This window comes from Ictidomys tridecemlineatus, chromosome 6 (assembly GCF_052094955.1).
Source record: "Ictidomys tridecemlineatus isolate mIctTri1 chromosome 6, mIctTri1.hap1, whole genome shotgun sequence".
Taxonomy (NCBI): Eukaryota; Metazoa; Chordata; class Mammalia; order Rodentia; family Sciuridae; genus Ictidomys; species Ictidomys tridecemlineatus.
The window spans coordinates 119,219,333-119,241,327 of record NC_135482.1 but is presented as its reverse complement, the minus strand read 5'-3'; the positions used below and the strand labels follow the sequence as shown (position 1 = coordinate 119,241,327).

The following is a 21,995-nucleotide window of genomic DNA, read 5'->3' as shown; positions in this document are numbered from 1 at the left end:
TTGAACTCAGGGCACTTTATTACTGAGCTACATCACCAGTCCTTTTTATTTTATGTTGAGACAGGCTCAGGCTGGCCTCAAACTTGTGATCCTCCTGCCTTCCAAGTAGCTGGGTTTATAGGTGTGTACCACTGTGTCCTGTGATATATAATCATTCAAAGGAGCAAAGCTACCTACACCTTAAGAGATATTTAACACCTATTAATTTGCCACATTGATATAGTGAGCCACAAGCTAGATTTTGCAAGATCCAACTGTCAGCTCTCAGGAATTTTTCTCAGGTAAAGATCTCTTCTCTTGACCCTCCTGAACGTGCTGTTCTGTTTTCCAACTCCTATCATCAGGCCCTTCTGACTTCTCTGAGTTTCCTCTTATCTCTAAGTTGTGACATACTACACTGACAAGATCTACTGAAAGGCTGCACTGACCCTGAGTTGGGAACAATGTGTATCAGGTTAACTCTGGGATCACTGTGTCTGTGCTCTGGGTCCACAGGTCAGCAAGCCAGAAACCATCCCCATAGCTCCTCAGCACAGCAACACCAATCCTCCGCTGAGCCAGACACTTTGACCAGTCTACCTTCTAGAACCACAACCCTCCTCCTAGCGCTGCCGACACATGTCAACCTCTGAAACAATTGCCAGCTAGAAAGAAAGGGAGTTGGGGTTCAGGACCCTGCAGCCATTAGATGTTACAACAGGTAAGGGGCTAATTCCTGGAAGAAAAGGTTGTGTGTGCAGGTAGAGGTATGCATTCTTCTATGCACATGTTTGTACACTCAAGGAGGAGAGTGTGGGTTTGCCAGGGAGTCCAGATGAGTGCAGGTAATGGCTGAGCTGGCCTGGGCATCCTTGGGGATCCTCTGTGGCAGTAAAGAGCCCCTGATTCCTATTGCAGTTGAAGAGAAAGGCAGAGGTGGGGTCAAGGGTCCTGCAGGATTGTTGACCAGAAGGGATAGTGCTTGGTGTCTTTGGCCTAACTGCTGCCATTTCCTTCTTTCTCTTTTCCTTCCCTCCTCATTTTTTTTTTCTCTTCTGTATGGATCCTTCCATGTCTTCATTTCCTCCTCTGATTCAGACTGTTAGTGGAGGCAGGAAAAAGCTGGGTCACCACTACATGCATGCATAAGGACCCCAAACCTGGTGACCTTGTAGAACACCAGGGAACTATTTCTGGGAAATTTTCCTGGAGAGACCATTGTAGCATGTATGGGGAGGTGCCTGCGGGGTGCCTCTCAGATCTGCAGACCTCTCATCAGTCTCTGATAACCTGGATAGTGTCTACTTAGAATTAAGTTTCTATTTTTTGATTCATAAGATAGGCACTTCATTCTCCATAATCTGGGGGGAGAATTTTGCTAGGTGAATTTAATAGATTTGTTTTTTAAAGTTCAATCATAAATGAAATGGTGTACATTGCCACTGTCCTTTAGGAGGACATAACTGGATTCGTACTGGCAAATATTCAAATCTGTTAAGCAAACAGGGTTGCTCCAAATCACAGAGGTAGGTGTGGTTGAGCTGTATCGTGATCAGGAGACATGTGGCCTCCACTGGCTGAGGTTACTGGTTCTTGGGAGGACTGTAGCCAGGCAGGGTGGATGGGCAGTGGAAAGGAGCCAGATCATGCCTCACCTTAGGGAGCTTGGAGGGTGCTCTCTCTCCCAACTTTTCTCCTTGCCCCTATCTTGGGAAGGACTGATGAGAACAGACTCCTGTCTTCTTCCTGAGTGGGCAGTATGCTAGGAACATCCTGAGTGCACTTTTGATACTCTGCCAAAATGTAACCTAAAGCATTTTGGTTGTTAAATCATTCAGGAGTAGCCTCATCTGAAAGATTTCATCTCCCTTTGCTGCTGCTCTTAAAACTCAGAGGAAAGTAGATAGTGAGAAAGTAGAATAGTGAGAAAACGACATCGACAGTTCATGTTACAGGGGCATTAATGTGTCTAAAATATTTTTAGCCCATAGAATTGATGGAGCAGATAGCAAAACAAATATTAAATGTAAATTTCTCTAAATTTTGCCTTCAGGTTATGCTCTTTTATGTAATTATCCATATGCAGGAGCCAAGAGAGAGTGCTTTGGCTTATTTGAATTCCATTCCCTTTCATGGGGGCCTCAAGGGTTGAAGAGGATGTGAGTACAAGCCTTTATATTTTTCATAACATGCTGACTGTTTTCCTTCGGATTGCTCCATTAGAGAAGGGTGTCCAAACCTTATTTTTTTTTTTCCCCAAGTGATGAGATACCTAAATAAAGCTCCAGGCTAGATAATGGAGAGAGGAGAGAGAACAGAGAAACCAGCTTAACTCCCAGCTTCAAGCTAAATCAACAAAGAGAAAGAACAAAACAAAACAAACAAAACAAACAAAAAACTTCTCCCCATTCCTTTCCTGTGTGCTGGACATCAGCCATCAAGGCCTTTTGACATTCTACTTTTAGAACAAAGAAGCAACAGCAACTCCTCTTTATGGACTCACCCCAATCCCAGGACTTCTCTGACTTTGCATTGTCCTGCCCTTCTTGTCCAAAGCCCATATAGATTCAGTGTAAGCAATTTATGTTTTTTCTCCCCCCAGAGTTCATTAAAACACGCCCTGGTCCTTAGTTCCAGGGACATTTTTCTGACTGTTTTCTGGCTATGGTGCTTTCCACTTACAGAATGTATCTCAGGACTGGTCCTTTTACCCTTGGGCTTGTATCTATATCAATTAGCCCTTCATTTCAGACACTTCTTAGTCTCAAAAGTTTGATTTGATTTAACACAAGTAAATAGTGTCTTTTGCATACTGTATATATCAGGGGTCCTATTTCAGTCCTCCATAGAATTGGGCCCCCTGTACTTTGGAACATGTGAACAAATAAGCATTCATCTTCATCAGTTAAAGAAGGGTCATTTAAATCCACTGGTTTTAGAAAAGAAATAATAATCTATCAATCATAAAGCTAAAGGTCCATCATCCATAACAAATAAGACAGTTTTAAAAATGGTTCCTGACTGCATGAATGAAGTCAGCCATGCCATGCTTCCCATGCAGTGGAAATCCACCTGCCGGAGCCTCCCTGCCTTTCTTCTCTTGTCTATGGCACCTCAAGTCTGAGCTGGAGGAACTTCGACATGTGGCTACTCTAGTGGTGTCCAGTCAGGAGAGCAGGAGAGAGAGACCCTCACAGGATCAGGACACCTGGACCCTATCCCTAAAGCTTGTTATCTCTTATTCCAGAAGGAATCTGCTGTCCCAGCTTCCAAGGTACATGGAGAGGGAAGAGATGCATATGGTTCTCAACACATGAGTAGGGGTGAAATTGTTTATGCAATAATAGTGCTCCATCACCTTTTTTTTTTTATAAAGTTGGGAAAAAATACAATTGGCCCTTGGTATTCATGGGTTCTGAATCCATGGATGAAAAATAAGTGGAAAAAATATTTCTGTACTGATTTATGTACACTTTTAAAAATCTTTATTTCCTAAATAATATGGTATAATAATTTTACAAAGCATTTACATTGTTTTAGGTATGATAAGATATCTAGGTATAATTTACCGAGGAGGCCCTGTATAGGTTCTATGTAAATGCCTTTTTATATAAGGGGCTTAAGCATCTATGAATTTTGTGGGGGTCTTAGAACCAATCATCTGAGAATACCATGTCTTACCATGCCACGTGGGCAACACAAGCTAGGGAACCCACTATGATGTAACAGTCTGTGATCTGTTTTGAGTTCATTTCCAAATGGGAGATGGAAGAGTCTAAATTCACCTATTTTTTTTTGCATACGGTTTCCAATTGTTCTAGCCTCATTTGCTAACAATTATTCTTTAAAAAAATGTGCAAAGTAAAAGCACTCATAATTACCGTCTGTATTTAGTACACAGTGTCCTTGCTCTGTTTGCACAACATGTCGCTCAACCGGCATGCCATGCAGTCTCCTATGCACTCCAGGCATCCCCTGTTCTAGACAGGAGGGGTGGCCACACAGGCCTTCTTCCCTTGTTCACCTTAGACACATTATGATAGAGTGCAGTCTATGAGCACCTGGTTATGGAAAGGTGCCGATTGCATTCTCTAACCACAATGCCTCTCACAAAGTTAATAAGTTGCATTAGGACTGAGTGAAGATCAAGGAACAGCAGTTGCCTATGGGTGGAGTGAGTGATCAAAGTACAGATGAAGCTAGATACCTGAGGAATTTTCAAGAAGCAGGTTTATTTAGCAGCTGCAGCCCAGAGGGGGCTAATGCCTAAAAATCTCTGGATCTTGAGTCTGGAAATACTTTTAGATTTATGCTCAGTGGGATTGGTACATGTCAGTGGGTGGGTACAAAACAGTTGCTCTTTATCCCACATTCTTAGGTTAGACAGAAGTTTCACAAGTTTAGTCTGCATTTACAAGAAAGAGGAAGTTACAAACCACAATTTTAGCCCTCTGCAGAAATTTTTCTTGATATCCTGTCAACACTCTTTGTAAAAATCTTAAGCTTAATTATGGCAAGGGTCTTTGTCAGGGGGATACCTGGTCTGCTTCAGTATGAGTAAACTGCCGATGTTTCTACAAACTCTGCATTAATTACCTAATTCACACCACTGTCCCTCCAAGGCGTTGTCTCTTTTCCACTGGACATTCAGGTTTTCCTTTGCGTTCCACTGACTCGAAGTCAGAAAGGACATATTGTGCCCAAAATGCCTCCCCCCATCCCCCTTCAACCAGAAATAAAAAGTTGTGCTGCAGTTGTGTTCAATGATTCAAAATTCATTCGGCTGTCATATATACCTAATTTAAATAAATAAATAAAATGCCTTTCAGGTGGTGATTCTAGGTAGAGGAGGAAAGATGGCCCAGGATGACAGCTTTATTTCCAAGTCAGAGAATGGAAACCAACTCCTAGGTGGTCACTGGGGCCTGAGGTCCTGAAATGAGTGCACTATTCAAGCAAGCTTGCCTCCCTGCTCTGCCACCTCCCAGCTCATGAAAGGAATGCCATGCTTGCAGTGGGCCCAGGCTAAAGATGTCCCCAGTTCTTGTGCATACAATCACATCTTGCCCATATCCCTACCTCCACATATAAACACACTTCTTTCTCTGGATCTCTACACATCTCGCCCAGGCACCATTCTCTCAGAATCTTTCTACCTTCGCCCATAATGGCAATTCTAACTCTTGGGTGGCTGGACAGTGGCCACTGTTGGCCGTCCAATGTTCAGGGGGCTATTCTAGGTGGATCAATGACATGAAAGTTTCCTCTGCTTTCTATTTATAAAAAATGTAGAAAGTTGGATTGACTCTAAAGTAGTTTTTTTTTCAGAAGGAGGCATAGATCATACATATGTAAATTCAAATTCATATATATATATTCATAAATATAAAATGCTTATAAGAGGCTGGGGTTGTGGCTCAGAGATAGAGCACTTGCCTACCACGTGTGCGGCGCTGAGTTCAATCCTCAGCACCATAATAAAAATAAATAAATAAAATAAAAGTATTGTGTCCAACTATAACTTAAAAACAGTTTTTTTAAATGCTTATAAAAATTCATATACAACTGGCTTATATAAATAAATATTTATTGAATTAGAAGAGGATAGGAAGTGGGGGATCTGCAGTTCAATATTTAATTAGTGGAAAAATTTCCCTTACATGTGAAAGTCTGCTATCTATTGGCTTAAGGGATGGCAAGGAAAGGTTTGGTGTATCGGTTCATGGTTGACTGCTGTTAATGCTATTGTGACACTACATTTATTTTATTTTTTCTATATACTGGGGATTGAATCCAGAATTGCTTAACCATTGAGTCACATCCCCAGTACTTTTTTTTTTTAAGAGAGAGTGAGAGAGGAGAGAGAGAGTGAGAGAGAGAGAGAGAGAAATTTTAACATTTATTTTTTAGTTCTCGGCGGACACAACATCTTTGTTGGTATGTGGTGCTGAGGATCGAACCCGGGCCGCACGCATGCCAGGCGAGTGCGCTACTGCTTGAGCCACATCCCCAGCCCCATCCCAGTACTTTTTAATATTTTATTTAGAGACAGGGTCTCACTGAGTTGCTTAGGGCCTCGCTAAGTTGCTGAGGCTGGCTTTGAATTTGCAATCTTCCTGCCTCAGCCTCCCCAGCTGCTGAGATTACAGGCATGCCCCACTGTGCCTAGCAATACTAGATATTTTATACAACATGGAATTTACTATCTTTTTTTAATCATTGAATTTCAGAGCTTACAGGGATCTGCTAGATAAATCATGTACAGGGAAAAGAAGGTCAGTAGACACAATATTGATTTGGTCAAAAAATTCCATTTCTTTGTTTCATGGTTTCTTTAATGAGATTTCCATTCAAACTACCCAAATGAGAACCCTAAGGGCAACGAACTTTTTACAATGACAGAGTGTAAGTCAGAGAAAGAGGGACTGAATGAAACTGAATAGAACAAGGAAGAGGGGAAAGAATTATATATCAGTTATCTTTCAAATTCATCTAAAAATGGAGGATCAACTTCCTCTGATGATAAATAATATTCTAGGATTAATATAAATGCTGCTGTAAAAATTTATCTATGAAAATTGTCTCCCATGGCATTGTAACCATGCTTAAATTGTGTAATTTGTTACTAAGAGAACCAAGTATTTAAAAGTTTTTATAATTCTCTGAAATTCCTCCTTTAGATATTTTAAAATTTATAAGTGGAAGTCCACTGTTTATATTCTCAGAATCCTAAGCATTCTCTAAGAACATAAAATAATTGAGAACACGTTTGAGGAATGGAAATTAGAAAGTAGTTTATTTCTGGAAAATTATGTAAATGAAAGGAAGACACTGATGGGGAAACTTTTGACCGATGGGCTCTGTGTTCATCATGGTCTCAATGACTCTTCTAGCATCACATATATGGAAATAGAAAGATACAAATAAATGTAGAATATAAGATTACAGATTTTTCTTTTTTGTGATAGGACATGACAGCATGGTACCCTGGGAAGCTCATTCAAGTAGATCAGTGTTTTCTGGGAATAAAGCTTTGAAAGCCGACATACCAGCTGATGCTCATGAGCACATGTTATTTTTGAAGTCAGCAGGGTTGAAAAACATTTTGAGAAGCAATGCTGTTGCTTCATTTTGATGCTGATATTCTTTCATCTACACACAGCACTTTTTTATAATAGCATGTTCCAGGAAAATTTGATGATAAAGAGAAGAGGAGCAGAAAGGATGAAGAGACTTGTACTAGTCCATACTGTTTTGCTTACAAGTGATATAATAACTAGCATTTGCTCCCGGGAGTGGCTCAGGGATTTAGTTCCCATTCCCATTAATCTCCATTATCCCCAAACTGTGAAAGCAGTGCTTCAAGATATGTTTTCTAGCTTTTTTCCTTCCCTAAGTCCTTCCTAGGTAAACATTCTAGAGTGATATATAATCTCAAGTTAAAAAAAAAATTGAATTTATTCTGTCGTAAAAAGTCCAGCAAGTAGTCTGGGCTTCAGAAATGGCTAGACTAACCAGAGCAAACAACGTGATCAGGAAATGAATCTTGTGGCTAGATAATGAGGTCTTTCCTGAATGGTGCCAAGAGGGCTTCTGGAAACCCCCCAAATCATAGACTCCCTAGGGCTCAAGCTTGGGGTGTGTGGAGGGGGCTTATGTGACTGACTCTGCCTCTCTAAAGTCCTCTCAGATCACATGACCACTTCCAGATTTCTAGAGAGACTTGCTCTAATTGGTCGGGAAGCTCCCAGCCCACTCCTTGGATGAAGAGTTGTATTTGTGATATTGTTAGTTCTATTCCCCAAATCACAGAGAGTGAGGAGAGAACGTTCATAAACCCTGAAAAAGCAACAGATGTTCAGTGACTAGAGGGTGGATGAGAAATTTCAGAATTTAGTAAAATATGAGTTTTTAATTCATTTTTGTGTAGGAGAGTGCATGTGCTCATGTGGTCAAAATAGTAACTGCTTTTGTTGGTCTTTGGTCAGCAGAAGTGACAGACAATACAGATGCTCAATTAAAGCCCTTTATGCAGTTTATACAAAAGTATGATTTTCGGTTTGTGCTACTGTCACTGTTAAGAAATACTTTTTTTTTTTTTAACCTCTTCTCTGTTGAAAGACTTCTTTGGAGAAGGAGGGGAATGCAATAGTCACCACATTATGAGTGTGACCATGAGACACACTCTGACAAGAGCTTAATTTTATCTCCACTGACTACTTACTTACCTGTTTGACCTTAAGCAAATTTGTAACTTCTCTAACTCCAAGCTGTTATCACCTACAGAACAGAGGTGATAATGTATTTGTCTCTGTATTATTTTGAAAAATTAAAAGGGAAAACCCAAGTCATTCATTTAGCTAGAGTAAATGACCAATGTATGCACTTAACATTCTAGCTGTGATAATCATTATTATTAAGCTAGTTAATTTGTCATCAAGTGGTGGTGTTAGCTATTGAATTACCCCGTGTTCTGCAGCTGTGTGGCATCTGCTACAGAGGTGCTTTACTCTTATTATCATGTCCCTTCTGTCCCCTGGGTTTGGCTTGGCAACTGTATTAACCCATTCTTTGTTGCTAATAACATTATCACAGATCAGATAAATTACAAAAGAAAGAGAGTTCCTGTGGCTTACAACTCTGATCCAAGGTCAGAGGGCTGCAGCCTGGTGATGGCCTTCTTGCTTGAAGGGCATGACATGGCAAGAGGTGGGGCATAAGCATGTGTTTCCTCTGGTGTCTCTTCTCTCTTTTTATAAAGCTACCAGCATTCAATCATGGGGGCTCTTCCCTGATGACCTTTCTGATCCCAATCTCCTTAAGGTCCCATATCTAAAAACCATAGTTAGATTACATTTTCACCCTCTTAATATCAATGGGGATTAAATTCCAACAGGAGCAGAGGGAACAACTATATTCAAACCATAGCAGCAAGCAGAACTTGCTTTGATCCTGTGCATTCATCCTAGAAACATGTTCAGCCTTGCTTTAGATGGAAGCCATAACTTTGGGCTGGTAGACTCACTGTACTTCTACACTTCATTTTAAGAAGACACCATTTCTTTTTGTAAAAAGTTTGAAATATACTGAGAGGTATAAAAAAGAAAATAAAGACCATCATTCAGAGATGATTACAGTTAACTTTTTTTTTTTTTTTTTTTTTGGTACCAGGATTGAACCCAGGGGTGCTTAACCACTGGCTTATATCCCCAGCCCTTTTTATTTTTTATTTTGAGACAGGATCTCACTAAGTTGCTTAGGGCCTCACTAAGTTGCTGAGGCTGGCTGATCCTGAACTTTCTATTCTCCTGTCTTAGCCTCCCAAGTTCCTGGGATTGCAGGTGTGTACCACCATGCCCAATTTACTGTTAGTATTTTAATACTTCATATACAGATGTATGGTATATATCAATAAATAAATTGTACAGAATTTACTTAATTGTGATCTATTGAAAAATGGATTACAAAATATACACAGCTTTGCATTTGCACTTTATTCATTGTTAATCACTATAAATATTTTCTCTATTCATTAAAGAGCCTTACAAATTTGTTAATTTCAAGAGAATTAGGGGTTTTAAGGGAAAAATTTTTAACTTCTTCTCATCTCATGGGCCTAATTTCCAGATTTTTGCTATTATAAATAACATTATTATATTGTAGTTCAAGCATTTTAAAAACTAATTTCTTATTAGCATTTTAAAAATTGAGTTTTAATTTCCAGTGAAATGCATGAATCTTAACTGTACAGTTGACAGCCTTAACAAACTTATACACCCAATATTCACTTTTTTGTCAAAAAATAGAAAATTTCCATCATCTCCAAAAGTGCCTTTGAATTCCTTCCCAGTAAATCTCTATAACCTAACTCATAGTTTATTTTTGCTTTTCCTTAAACTTCATTTCATTGAACCCTATGTAAATCTCTATAACCTAACTCATAGTTTATTTTTGCTTTTCCTTAAACTTCATTTCATTGAACCCTATTATATAAACTTTCATATTTTGCTTTTGCTAAGAGGGTGGAAACTTAATTCAACTATGGCCTTTAGAAATAGACCCTTTGTCAGGAGATCAGGATTAGAAAAGGTCATCAGGATGTTGTGCACATGACAGAATACTGGTGGCTTTATAAGAAGAGAGAGAGACATACACACAAGTGTAGACACACATATACACAATGTGTATTTGTTAATTTGTTCCTTTTTATTGCTAAGTCATATCCCATTATAGGAATAGACCAGTTCATTACCTGTTGATGGGTGTTTGGATGGTTTCCAATTTGTGTCTATTATGAATAATGCAACTATTAACATTACATTTTGAATATTTTTGTAGAATACGTATTTATTTCTTTTGGGGAAATATCAGATGTGGAATTTATGAGTCATAGATAAGGTGTATATTTAACTTTATGAGAAACTACAAGTTTAAAAAAAATGTATACAGCAAGATGGGAATGGTGGTGCATGGCTGTAATCCCACAGACTCTGGAGGCTAAGGCAGGAGACTGTAAGTTCAAGGCCAGCCTCAGCAACTTAGTGAGGTCCTAAGCAACTTAGCAAGACCCTGTCTCAAAATAAAATATAAAAAAGTGCAGGGAATGTGGCTCAGTGGTTAAGCACATCTGGGTTTTATCCTCAGTACCAACAATTTACATTTCCACCAATAATATGAGTTCTGGTGTTCAATATCCTCTGTAATATTTGAGTCAATCTTTTTATTTTGACCTATTAGTGAGTGTGTATAAAATATTTTTTTAGTTTGCCTATTCATGACAACTAATGATTTTGAGCACTTTTTCATGTACTGGTCAAACTTTTGTATATCTTCATCTATAATATGTTCCAGTTTTCTGACCACTTTTATTAAATTAGATGTCTTTTAATATTGAATTGCAGGAATTATTTATATATTCTAAATATGGGTCCTTTGTCAGATGAATGCATTGTGAACATCTTTTCTCAGTCTCTGGCTTACCTATCTACTTTCTTGGTGGTATCTTTTCTTGAATAGAAGTTTATTTTGATGATGTCCAATTTATACATGTTTTCTTTTATGGTTAGTGTTTTCTACGTCCTGTGTGAAATATTTTCTCAATGCTTTCTTCCAGAAGATTTGCATGTTGCTTTTTTATTTCACTTGTAAGTTTATGATCCATTTTGAATTTTTTTGTGGTTAGCGAGTCAAAGCTCCCCACCCCAACATGGTTATTAAGTTGTTATAGTATCACTTATTGAAAAGACTGTCTTCCTTATTGAATAGTCTTAGTGTCTGTCAAAATTAGCCAACCATATGTGCTTGGATATACTTTAAAAACCTATTATTTCAATAACCTACTTGTCTTGATTAGTATTAGTACTATAGAAAGATTTGGAATCAAATAGTATAAGTCCCTCAATTTTGTTCTCTAGGACCCCAAATGCCTTGTTTTCAGCATGTAGGTCTTGCACATCTTTCAAAATTTTCTCCATGACTATTACTTGATTATGATGTAATCATAAATAATATTTTATTAACATTAATCTTGCTTGTTGCTAGTTCTGACAGACTGCAATTCCCAAAGTGGTTGCAACGATGTTTGCAACTCTGTGCTTTTCCAGAATCTTGCCACTTTTTCCATCAGAAGGTCAAGTCTACTTCTTCCTCCCTTGGACCGATAGGGCCTTTGTAACTGCCTTGACAAACAGGGTATGGTGAAAATGATGCTGCATACTTCCAAGGCCATGCTTTCCAAGACTCCTTTCCACCTGATACTCTCTTGGGAACTCACACTTGAACTCCAACAAACATGTTGTAAGGAATCCCAGGTGGAGAGGCCATGTATAAGTACACCAGTTCCCAGCCCCATCTAAAATCCCAGCTGCCAGCCACCAAATGCCAGACATGACTGTGAATGAATGAATGAAATGATTGATAGAGGAGGAAGGATCTGGGACAATTGCCCTTTTTGTCATTGGGAAAACAGAGATTTACAGTTCTTTTGAATATTTCTTCTATGCACAGTTTGGGACACTGCTCTCTAATAACAACGTGTAAAAATGAGAAGAATTCAGAGAAGATTTAAGTAATCAAACTATATTTACATAACCCATTTTACCCCATCACCCCAGAAGTGAAATGCCTATAAAAATATAGTATATAATATAATTATATGATATAATTATATAATAATTACATTAATACTAGTATCAGTCAATAATATATAAGCTCTAGATTACGGTTTCCAACCTATTTTAATGCATCTATGTTAATTTTATTGAAATTGAAATAATTGCAGAATTTAAAACTTAGGACTTAATGGGTTAGTAAGAACCTCATAGAAAAAAGATTTCAATGAAATGGTCCACCTTGGACCCTTACCCATTACTATCAGGATTGACTTTTAGTTCATTAGTCTGTAAATAATAACAAGGAAAGAAAAAAGACACTCAATGAAGAAAAGATAAAAGGAAGTTGGTCTGGGGAACAGAAGGAAAAGAAAGGGATTAGGGGAAGGTAAATAGTCTCCCATCGGGCCTGTATTGTGATGTTTCCTAAACTGGGAAGTGGATATATGGATGAGTAATATATTTTTAATATGCCAAATATATATGCCATTTTCTTTTAAAAGTCTGTGTGTATAATATATATATATATATATATATATATATATATATTATAAACACACAAATTTTTAAAAGAAACAGGGCTAGGACTAAGGTATAGCTCAGTAGTTGTGCCCTTGCATAGTAGAGTATGCCTGAGCCCCTGGGTTCAATCTCCTGAACTGCAGAAACTAACAGACAAAAGAAACAGAACTTTTTCAGTTTGAAGAAAGGGGGCTTAAGAAGTGGCTTGAAGCTTTTTTAATTCTTTTTTAAAATGCTGTTGTACTGGGGATTGAACCCAAGGAGTGCTTTACTTGTGAACAATAAGTAAATTGAACCCTATTTATTTTTTATTTTGAGACAAGGTCTTGCTAAATTACTGAGACTAGCCTTGAACTTTCAAGCCTCCTGCTTTAGCCTTCCCAGTTGCTGGGATTACAGACATGTGCCACTACAACCAGCTTCATTTGTGTAAAATAGCTTCTTGAAAGAAGGATCCCAGCTGATTGTTTTTAGGACCATGCAGCCAAAATAAGAAAGAATGGGCTCATGTTACTGATGTTCAAAGTGTGCCAACTGAACTGCCTTAAACTCCCACAAAGTTGTCAGGACAGTTTTTGTTATTGTTTTTTGTAATACAAACATGGAAATAAAAGCAGTAATGGGGTTGTGTGAAATCAGGGTAGGACACTGGGTAGGTCTGTAAATGTTCTATATTTAACAACAGAAGTTTTCTACTGATCTTAAAGTTTGGGGCTGAAAAAATCTTATTCTTTCAAGTCCTTTTCAAAAATTTGCTTAGCCTTCCAGGGGTTATTATAGACGGAAAATGTGCTAAATCACTAGGGGCAAAGTTTTGACAAATTCAGTGCTAGGATTAACTCCAGCTTTACATTCTCAGCCAGTAGGAAAACTCAAAGAAAACACACCCACCCTGAAACTCGGCTCAATGCTTAAGAATTTTTTTTTTTGTCTTCAACTCTCCCCATAGATTAATTTATAATGGGAAACACTTTGAATAGACAGACAAGAAATTGTACTTGAAACTAAAATTTAGTCCAGTCTGTTGATAGCCTACATTTTTCAGTACAAGTTTCCCATCCCTTCTGGATTTCCCTAAGAAAAATCGTTAGCCGAGGCCACACAGGAGGAGCTGGGGTGGGGGTGGGGGCGGCACTTCGACATGTCTATCCCTAGTATTATGGTTTAGATATGAGGTGTCCTGTAAAAGTGTGTGTGTGAGACAATGCAAGAAAGTTTAGAGGTGAACTGATTGGGTTATGAGAGTCAACCTAATCAGTGCATTAATCCTCTGATAGGGATTAATTGAGTAGTAACTAGGATGTGCCCTTGGAGTATATATATATATTTTGTCCATGGTGAGGGCAATTTCTCTCTATCATTCCTTGTTCCCAGTCCTGGGCTGCTTTCCTCTACCACACTCTTCCACCATGATGCTCTGCCTTACCTGGGGCACAAAGCAATGGAGCTGGCTATCTGTGAACAGAAAGCCGTGAGCCACCATAAATTTTTCCTCTTCTAAAATTGTTCTTGTCAGGTCTTTTGGTGACAGCAGTGAAAAAGCTGACTGAAACAGACATTGATTCTTTCTGAACTTTGTTCTCCTTGTCCGTCCTGGTGTTCACTTTATGTAAAATGAAATGATCATATCAGTATACATACATAGGACTCTTATCCGAATTTTTAACTTAGGTCAGAATTTCATCAGATATTCTCAATTTGCCCAGAGGACCAAGCAGTTTAAACATCCACTGACAAAAGAAAACAAAAATTGATCGAGTGACCTTGGACAAGTCACCTTACCTCTCAATTAATTTTGTTTCTATGGAAGAAGGTGCTGGTGTGCGTGTGGTTAGGTGCACTATTCTTATAGCTCTAACATGCCACTATTTAGAATTCTAGACAGGCTGTGATGGGTGGGAGTCAGGGGGCTGCAGATCCAGGACTTCTCTGACTTTCGAGGCCACACATCAGATATCTTGGAAATATCTGTTTCCTGAAGAAACTACGCAGTTAACACCAGGCCAGACACAGAAACTGCGAAAAAAAAACAGAAGGTCAGGAGTTACACTGCCTCCGCTTGCATCATATGGCAACTGACAAGCAGGCAAATAGGTAGCAAACAGGCTCAGACCCCGAGTCCCCAGGCTGCCACCTTCTAGAACAGCCTCCCTAAAGCACCAGTCCAACCCCCCATCAGCCCACGGTACTGCATTCCCCGCCACCTGAAAGCCCCCGGTCCTGCAGAGAGCTGCGGTCCTCCCCAGCCTCCCCAGCCCGCTCCTCCTCCCGCGGGCTTCTCCGCCGCACTGCCGGTCCCCCGCCCCCCGCGCCGCAGCCGGGGCCAGCGGGGCCCGCAGCGGTGGCGTTCGCGGGCGCTGCCGCATTGGCCGTTGCGGCACGAACCGCGCAGCCTCCGCGGCTGTGGGGCACGGGCGCCGGCGGTCCCCGCCCGTCCGTAGCCCAGAGAGTCGCCGGCTCTCCCATGGCCCTCGCGCCGCGGTCCCTGTGCCCAGCCTTGCGCTCAGCCTTCTCCGCTCACCCGGGGCGGCCGAGTCAGCGACACGGGCGCGATGCTGAAGGGTGCAGGCCTGGACAAAGCTCTTAAGATGTCCCTGCAGCGGAGGGCGAGGATCGGCTCTTCTGTGGGTGAGCCGGGAGGGGCGCGGCGCGGAGGGTGGGCCGGGGCTGGGGGCGGGGGCGGGGGCGGCGCGCCCGCTGTTATGTGACACTGCCCCGCCCTGTGCTGGCCCCCCTCCTCCCAGGGCTGCTGGGGCTGCAGGACCCGCTCGCTCCACGCTCTTTCTGTCCTGGGGATGGGGTGGCGCCCATGCACCTAGGAGGCTAAACGGACCCATGCTCGGGCAAAGGGGGCGGCGGGCGTCAGAGACCCCAGATCCGCCTGGTACAGGGGTGTGTGTGTGTGTGTGTGTGTGTGTGTGTGTGTGTGTGTGTGTGTGTACGTGTGTGCGCGTTGCGCGCATGCCCGTGCGCCCCACGCGTTGCTGCGACTGATGGACGTTACTGGAGCCGCAGTTGCCGGCAGTGTTCCCAGCGGCGGTGCGCGCGGTTGGTCGGCTCTGGGGACTTTTGGCCTAACCTGCTGGCGGCCGCGTCGCGTTGTGCAGTGTCTTTTGCAGAGTTCTAAGAGCCAGAGCAGTGGAGTGTTTTCTATCACCTGGGGCCCGGGTCGTCGCGCGCACAGTAGCGACGTCTACTAGCTCACCGTAACCGGGGCAGACACTGGATCCAGAAGCTCACACAGACAAGACAGGCAGGCAGGCAGACTCACAATCAGGCTCCCAGACCTATGGATTGCGACTGAAATCCTTGAAAACAGTAGCATTCTTGGGTACTTCAAATACAGCTTCCCAACCACTCACCTGGTTGAGTCCTTGGTTATGTTATATATATTTAGAAACCACGATCTTGTGGAATTGGCTGATCTGTGGTCATGACACATGATGGATTAGCTAGACGCTAGCTAATGCAAAATTGAAAAAGGACCTTCTAAAGATTTGGTTTCTTACTGTTTCAGGACTCTGGGCAAATGGGAGACAAGAGAAAGGTTCAGGGTTTAGAGCTGGAGTCACTTGCCCTCTTCCTGTTTTGAGAAAATAGGCATAGAAAAATAAGCGACTTTCATATTTTAGTAGTTGAGTCATGTGAGAGGGAAACAAGCTTCTTAGGTAGTTTTGATGAAGGTTTGTTAAACTTGAGCAAAGTCAGGGCACTTTCAAATTCATTTTGGGGAGACCTCCCTCTTGAAAGGACCATCAGCTTCAGGGTCTAGACAGGGGAGAAAGAGTGGCACCAGGGAGACAATTGGGAGGGGCTGCAGTAATCTATTGGGGGTGTGTTGTACCCATGTGAAAGCAGAGTGGGGAAAGGTGGGGACAACCTTTCTGTGTTGGAAGGTACAGCCAAGGGTATTTGCTTATGCTTTGGATGAGGGCCTTGTAAAGAGGGAGAATCAAAGGTGCCCCCAAGGCGATTGGTCTAAGAAACTACAAGAATACGCCACTTGCTAAGATGAGGAGACTGCAGAGGAACAGGTTCTCCTTTGGAGGTGGGAGGGTTGGGGGAATTTGGTTTTGACCATATCACACTTGAGATGCCCATTAGAGAGTACAGTGGGTATGCTTAGTAGGTAGCTGGGTTTATAAATCTGGGGTGTAGGAGTGTGTTCAAGGTCAGAAATACAAATTCAACAATTGTCTTAGTATGACTGGTTTAGGCATTCTTGCCTTGAAGATGGGCAGGGCCCAGCTCTTAGAAGAGCCTTGCACTTGTCTTAATGTTTTACTGTTGCTGTTTTGAATTCTTGATAATTTCTAAAGAAGGTACCCACAAATTTATTTTGCACCGGGCCCTAAAAATTACATAACCGTACCCAGATGTCAGTGTGTACAGCTGTAGCTTGGAAAAGAAGCGTCTGGGGGGATTCTGAGCATTCCAGTGTTTCAAGGTTGGGGAAATCGGGGGCAACAGAGGTGTTTGAGAAAATGGCCAGAACGCTTGGAAGCCCAGAGAGGCAGGAATGCTACCGAGAGCTCGAGAAAGATGAGGCCTGGGCACTGGTGCTTGATTTAGCCTTGTGGAGGTCACAGTTGACCTTGAAAGAGCTGCTGTTGTGTAATCATAGGAAAGAATGTCTGATAGAATAGGTGCAAGAGAGAACAAGAGGACAAGAATTGGAAACAGCAAGACCAGAAAACTCTTTTGGATACATTTTTCAGAAAAGCGAGTGGAGAGGAATCAAATTGAGTAGTAGCAGGAAGAAGATGTGAGTTCAAGAGAGCATGTTTTAAGACTGATCCTCTAGCAGGACAGTGTGATGGCACACATGTCAAATTAAGGGACTTTTGGAGGGGAACAGTGGTCCGAGAGCCACAGTGAGGAGCAGGGTCCTCAAAGCAGAGTAATTAAGGTAAGAAGGTTCAGGAGTATTTGGAGAGATGGGGGTCTGGGAATCTCATTATTGAGAGGTGGATATTCTAGAAGACAAATGAAAGATTTTATGGGATGGGGTCTATTTAGAGCATTTCTATAATAAATGTGCAAGAAGAGGACCTGTGTAGTATGGGCTTCCAGGATTGACTCATGAAAACTTGGGTAAAGGGCCTGACAGTGTGTAATCCCATAAAAATATTAAAGATATGTGATTTTTCAGTGAAGTCTGCTGCTTCTCATTTTGTACAGTCTTTCCATAAAAGGATCACAGGTCACAGTCAGCTTCAAGTTCTGCTAAGCAGAGTACTATTTAGTAAAGCAATTCTGAGATGACTATCTCTTTGGAGACATCTTTGATTTCTCTCTTTATCTGGATTATTCTATTGCACTTCTATCAGTTCTATCTTTGCAAAGATCTATTTTGTGCTAGTGTGTCTTAGATATTTTGCTCAATGATAGGAATCCAAAGACAAGTAAGAACAGGGTTATCTTGTCCTATGGAGCTTGCAGTTGCTAAAGGTAGATCCTTTTAATCTAGTAAGGGAGACAGAATGGAAACAAAGTCATTGATTTCACAAATACATATTGATCATCTACTCTGTGCCAGGCACCATTCTGAGTGCTGGAGATGGAGCCGTGAATTGAGCAGGTACATACTCATAGAGCTCATGGTTTAGGGGTGTATTACAAGGCATGTGGTAAGGGCTGGCAACTCCTATCCAACCTTGAGTTTATGCTTGCCACAACCCTCATAGCTAACCCTAAAGACTGTTGAGGGGTGATGGGGGATTAAGAAAAACACACAAACATTTACAAAGAGAAAACTGGGACTGGGTGGGACACCGATCTCTGGGAGGAACAGTGACCCAGAGCTAGCACAGCACGTTTATTATATAGGTGTTATCATCCAAAAGTTATTTGTGGGAAAATTTCTCCAAAGCAAGCAGGCTTGAAGGTCACAGCACTTGCAAGATATTGTGGTTATTTTGTTATGCTCAGAATTCTCTATCCCCAGCAGCTGGTGTCTGAGCTCAAGGTCAAGACTGTTATGGTTCCATGCCTTTGCATGAAACACTCCACATCTTTGCTTGGAACTTCCTCAGTCAGGGCACTGCTATAGCTCCTGGGAAATCTCATCCTGTACCTTTACACAGAATATTCCCTTGGCAAAGTGCAGCCAAAGCTTTAAGTCAGTTAAAGACCGTGGTCCAAATCACCGCTCTCCACATACACTCACAGGTGACACACACGCATGAATAGGGAAGTCAGGCAAGTGTGTGGGGGCAGTGGGAGTGGAAGTAGGAAGGAAGGGTTGTTCTCTGTGGACTACAACTTCAGTACTGTCCAGGGCAGAAGTTTCCAACCTATCTTATTGAATTTCTGGATTTGGCTAAATAAAAGATTATCATAAAGAGCAGGTGGGCAGCAAGTGCACAGACCAAATACCAAACCCAATGATCGCAGATCTTCCAGAAACTGTCCTGGGAGTTCTGCTATCAGTCTCATACCTAATCTATCTTTCCTGCCCTCTCCTGGTCATGAAAAATGGTTTTTCTCCTGGTCATGAAAGATATCTTTTTTTTTTTTTTTTTTTTTTTTTAAAAAAAAAACATGAGTTCCTATATGGACTTTGCTTTCCCATAACATCTTGCCCCAAGTTCTGAGGAGAAGAATCAGGGCAGCTGAAAATACAAGGAGCTGTAATGTTATAACGTAAGAGCTGGAAGACATCCCAGAGATCATTTAATCCTTTCATTTCACAGGATGAAAAAAAATACAGAGAAAGTCTTTGCTTAGTGGTTAATCTCCAACAGAACCTGCTAATCCCCAAGTCTAGTGAACATTCTGCAATCTCCAATCAGCCTAGTTCTATATCACATGTGAGGTGAACAGAACAAATTCATTCATTCCACATTGTTTGCTCTTCCTTCATAAGAAATAAAGACAGACATGGGCCTAATTTCTCTGGGTTCCATTTTCTCCACCATCTAGTAACTACTCAATAAAGATTTGACTGAGTTGTGTCTTGTGTAATTTTGGGGCTTGTTCTAAAGGTCTAGATTTTGTTTGGAAGTATATGTGTGTGGGGGTCAAGATGCCAAATTTTTGGGCTGGGGCTGGGGCTCAGCAGTAGGACACTTGCCTGAAATGTGTCAGGCCTTGAGTTCGATTCTCAGCACCACATATAAATAAATAAAATAAAGATTCATTGATAACTAAAAAAAAAAATTTTTAAATGCCAAATTTTAAGGTTGGAGGGAATTGGATTCAAGTTTTACACTTTTTGTTACCCATATGGTTAAACATATTCTTTTACTTCTCTTATAGACAAGGATGTTTTTGCCTCACAAGGTTTGTAGTGGTATGTGTGATGTGCACACAAATGCATGTGTTAATTATTTCATGTGTGATGAAGCTTATATAGGCACTCTGTTATATTTCTAATGCTGTCATCAACTAAGACAAACTCCTTCACCTAGACATTTACCCTACAGAATAGCAGAAAAGGCAAGAACTTCAGTTGTCCTTTTCCCCCTAAATCTAACGGTGGAGGCCTAACTAGGAAATAACTGCAGAGTCATGATAGGGGAATTTAAGTGCTCTTTCAGCATCGTTATCCAGGCATATGTGATTGCAGAAATGAACACTCACCAGCCACTCTGATTTTAGAATGTTCGTCCCCTGGTGTCTCTGAAGGTTATCACCTCCTGTTGGAAGTAGTATGTCTTGTGCCTTCAGGTGGCCAATATGCACCTCACTTGATAGCTTCAGTTGTTTAATAATTGATTTTACATTTACAACAGACGTTTTATCTTAAGCCTTTATCTGAGAGAGGTGCCGGCTAGACCAATGGATTAAATTAAAATTATTCTCTAAAATGTTTTTAGACATTTATGAGAGGATGTGTGTACAGTGCCTCTAAGGATGGGTCTCTACCCTCACTCTTTGGATCTTTACAGTTACTAAATATGCGTCTCGTCAATATGACACTGACATAAGATGATATTTACATCCTTTTAGTCCAGTAAAAACCCTCAGAGCAAATGTTAACAACCATCAAGAAAGGCTAAAAATAAAAGTGATCTCACATTCATAACCTGGGAGTTTCTCCTTACCATTGTCAAGGGCAAACAGAAAACAGGGCCTACTCCAGACCAGGAGAGTGCTCTTCTGGGGAGAGAGAGGCACTGAAGTGGGGAATAGTCATGTCCTGAGGCTCCCTGGGTCTGTGTGTGAAGCCACGTGGGGTGCTTGGAGTCCCAGTTACTCTGGACCAGGCTGAGACAGAAGATCACTTGAGCCCAGGGAGTTCAGAACCAGCAACCAATTCTGTCAGTATAGTGAGACTCATCAAAAAAATAAAATAAAAATAAAAAAGAGAAAAAGAAGTGCATAGGGATGATGTTGATTCACCAGCCATTGTTGGAGGACTTACTGCATCAACCTGTTACCATACATGTGTGTCGTATTTTTGTGCGTGTCTCTTGCTTTGATGGTTCATCTCTTACCTTCCTCCCACCTCTCTGTAAGAACCACCATCTGACATGTCATCATATTTCATCCTAAAAAGTGACCTAATCCTGCCCAGTTCATGAATTGTTCTTTGCTCAAATAAACTCAGTTAAAATTTTTAAAAGTGGCCTCCTTCTCATTTTTTTGATTCAGAGAGTTTGCATTTGGAAGTACGTTTTCCACCCTTGAGTAATCTTATGCCAAATTATCATCATGTGTATATTTCATGTTTCAGAGATGGATTTGAGTGCACTTCCCCTTTTTGTATCTCCAGAGATTCTGTGTTAGCTGCACACAGCACCAAGGATCCCAGGATTACTGTAAATATTTTAAGCACATTACTGAGACTGATTATATGGGGAACTAGGGTAAGAAAACTACTCCATGGAATGAGGAATTCCCTATTCTGACATTGAAATCTCATTGCAAATACTAAGTTCAAAGACACTTGCTTTTTTTCATGGTCATGATGCCCTTGTAGAGTGGAGCAGATCATTTGTATTCAATGGAGAAAACAGTGGATTGCCTGCTGGTATATTCCCTTGGTATGCCAGGGGATCAGGCCTCTTACCAGCTATCTTTAGCTACATAATGATTATCTTTATTTAAGACTCTTTTCAATTTGCCCTTTCTTTTCCTCATTCTACTGTGTCAAGGAAGCATAACTTTGCCTTTAAAACTACAGAATTTTTGCTTTTAGAGCCCACAGCAGTAGTTACTATATATATAGCAAACAAGGTGTTCCTCTTTCCTCAGGAATCTAAGGAGACTCGTTCAGCAGCGGGGGTTCAGCTGAACCTATTGCTAAGCTCTAAGAGAGTGTACTGTTTCTGCAGTATCCCCAGCTCCACATGCCACTTCCCCAAGTTGTCCCACTTCTTGTGCATGCTGGAGAGAATAATAGAAATACACTTGCTGGTCTACTCTAAGTTTATTTTC

General features: G+C 41.1%; 1 protein-coding gene and 1 long non-coding RNA gene across 7 annotated transcripts in view; one reads left to right on the top strand and one right to left on the bottom strand.

Moving 5' to 3' along the window:
• Nucleotides 1–507: 507 nt before the first annotated feature.
• The window catches only part of Atp8a2 (ATPase phospholipid transporting 8A2), a 639,008-nt gene continuing 617,520 nt past the window's right edge, over nt 508–21,995 (top strand). The window contains exons 1-2 of one of the 4 annotated variants that reach the window (XM_078015677.1): nt 508–700; nt 2,033–2,138. Coding sequence is in view for 2 of the 4 variants with exons in the window: in XM_040281317.2 (XP_040137251.1) it covers nt 15,164–15,239 (76 nt within the window). In the remaining 2 variants the exon portion in view is untranslated. Of the gene's footprint in view, nt 701–2,032; nt 2,139–14,910; nt 15,240–21,995 lie in introns of those variants that run through there. The other 3 variants (XM_078015676.1, XM_040281317.2, XM_005337571.5) reach the window with 3 other exon arrangements.
• Nucleotides 11,467–15,517, bottom strand: LOC120888400 (uncharacterized). 3 transcript variants are annotated; one of them, XR_013423269.1, is made up of 5 exons: nt 15,133–15,290; nt 14,394–14,627; nt 14,038–14,214; nt 12,343–12,377; nt 11,467–12,001 (listed from the first exon to the last, which is right to left on the bottom strand). It is a non-coding gene; the product is annotated as an uncharacterized LOC120888400 (long non-coding RNA). The 3 variants fall into 3 exon arrangements; XR_013423268.1 differs by having other exon boundaries at nt 12,343–14,214; nt 15,133–15,517; XR_013423270.1 differs by lacking the exon at nt 12,343–12,377.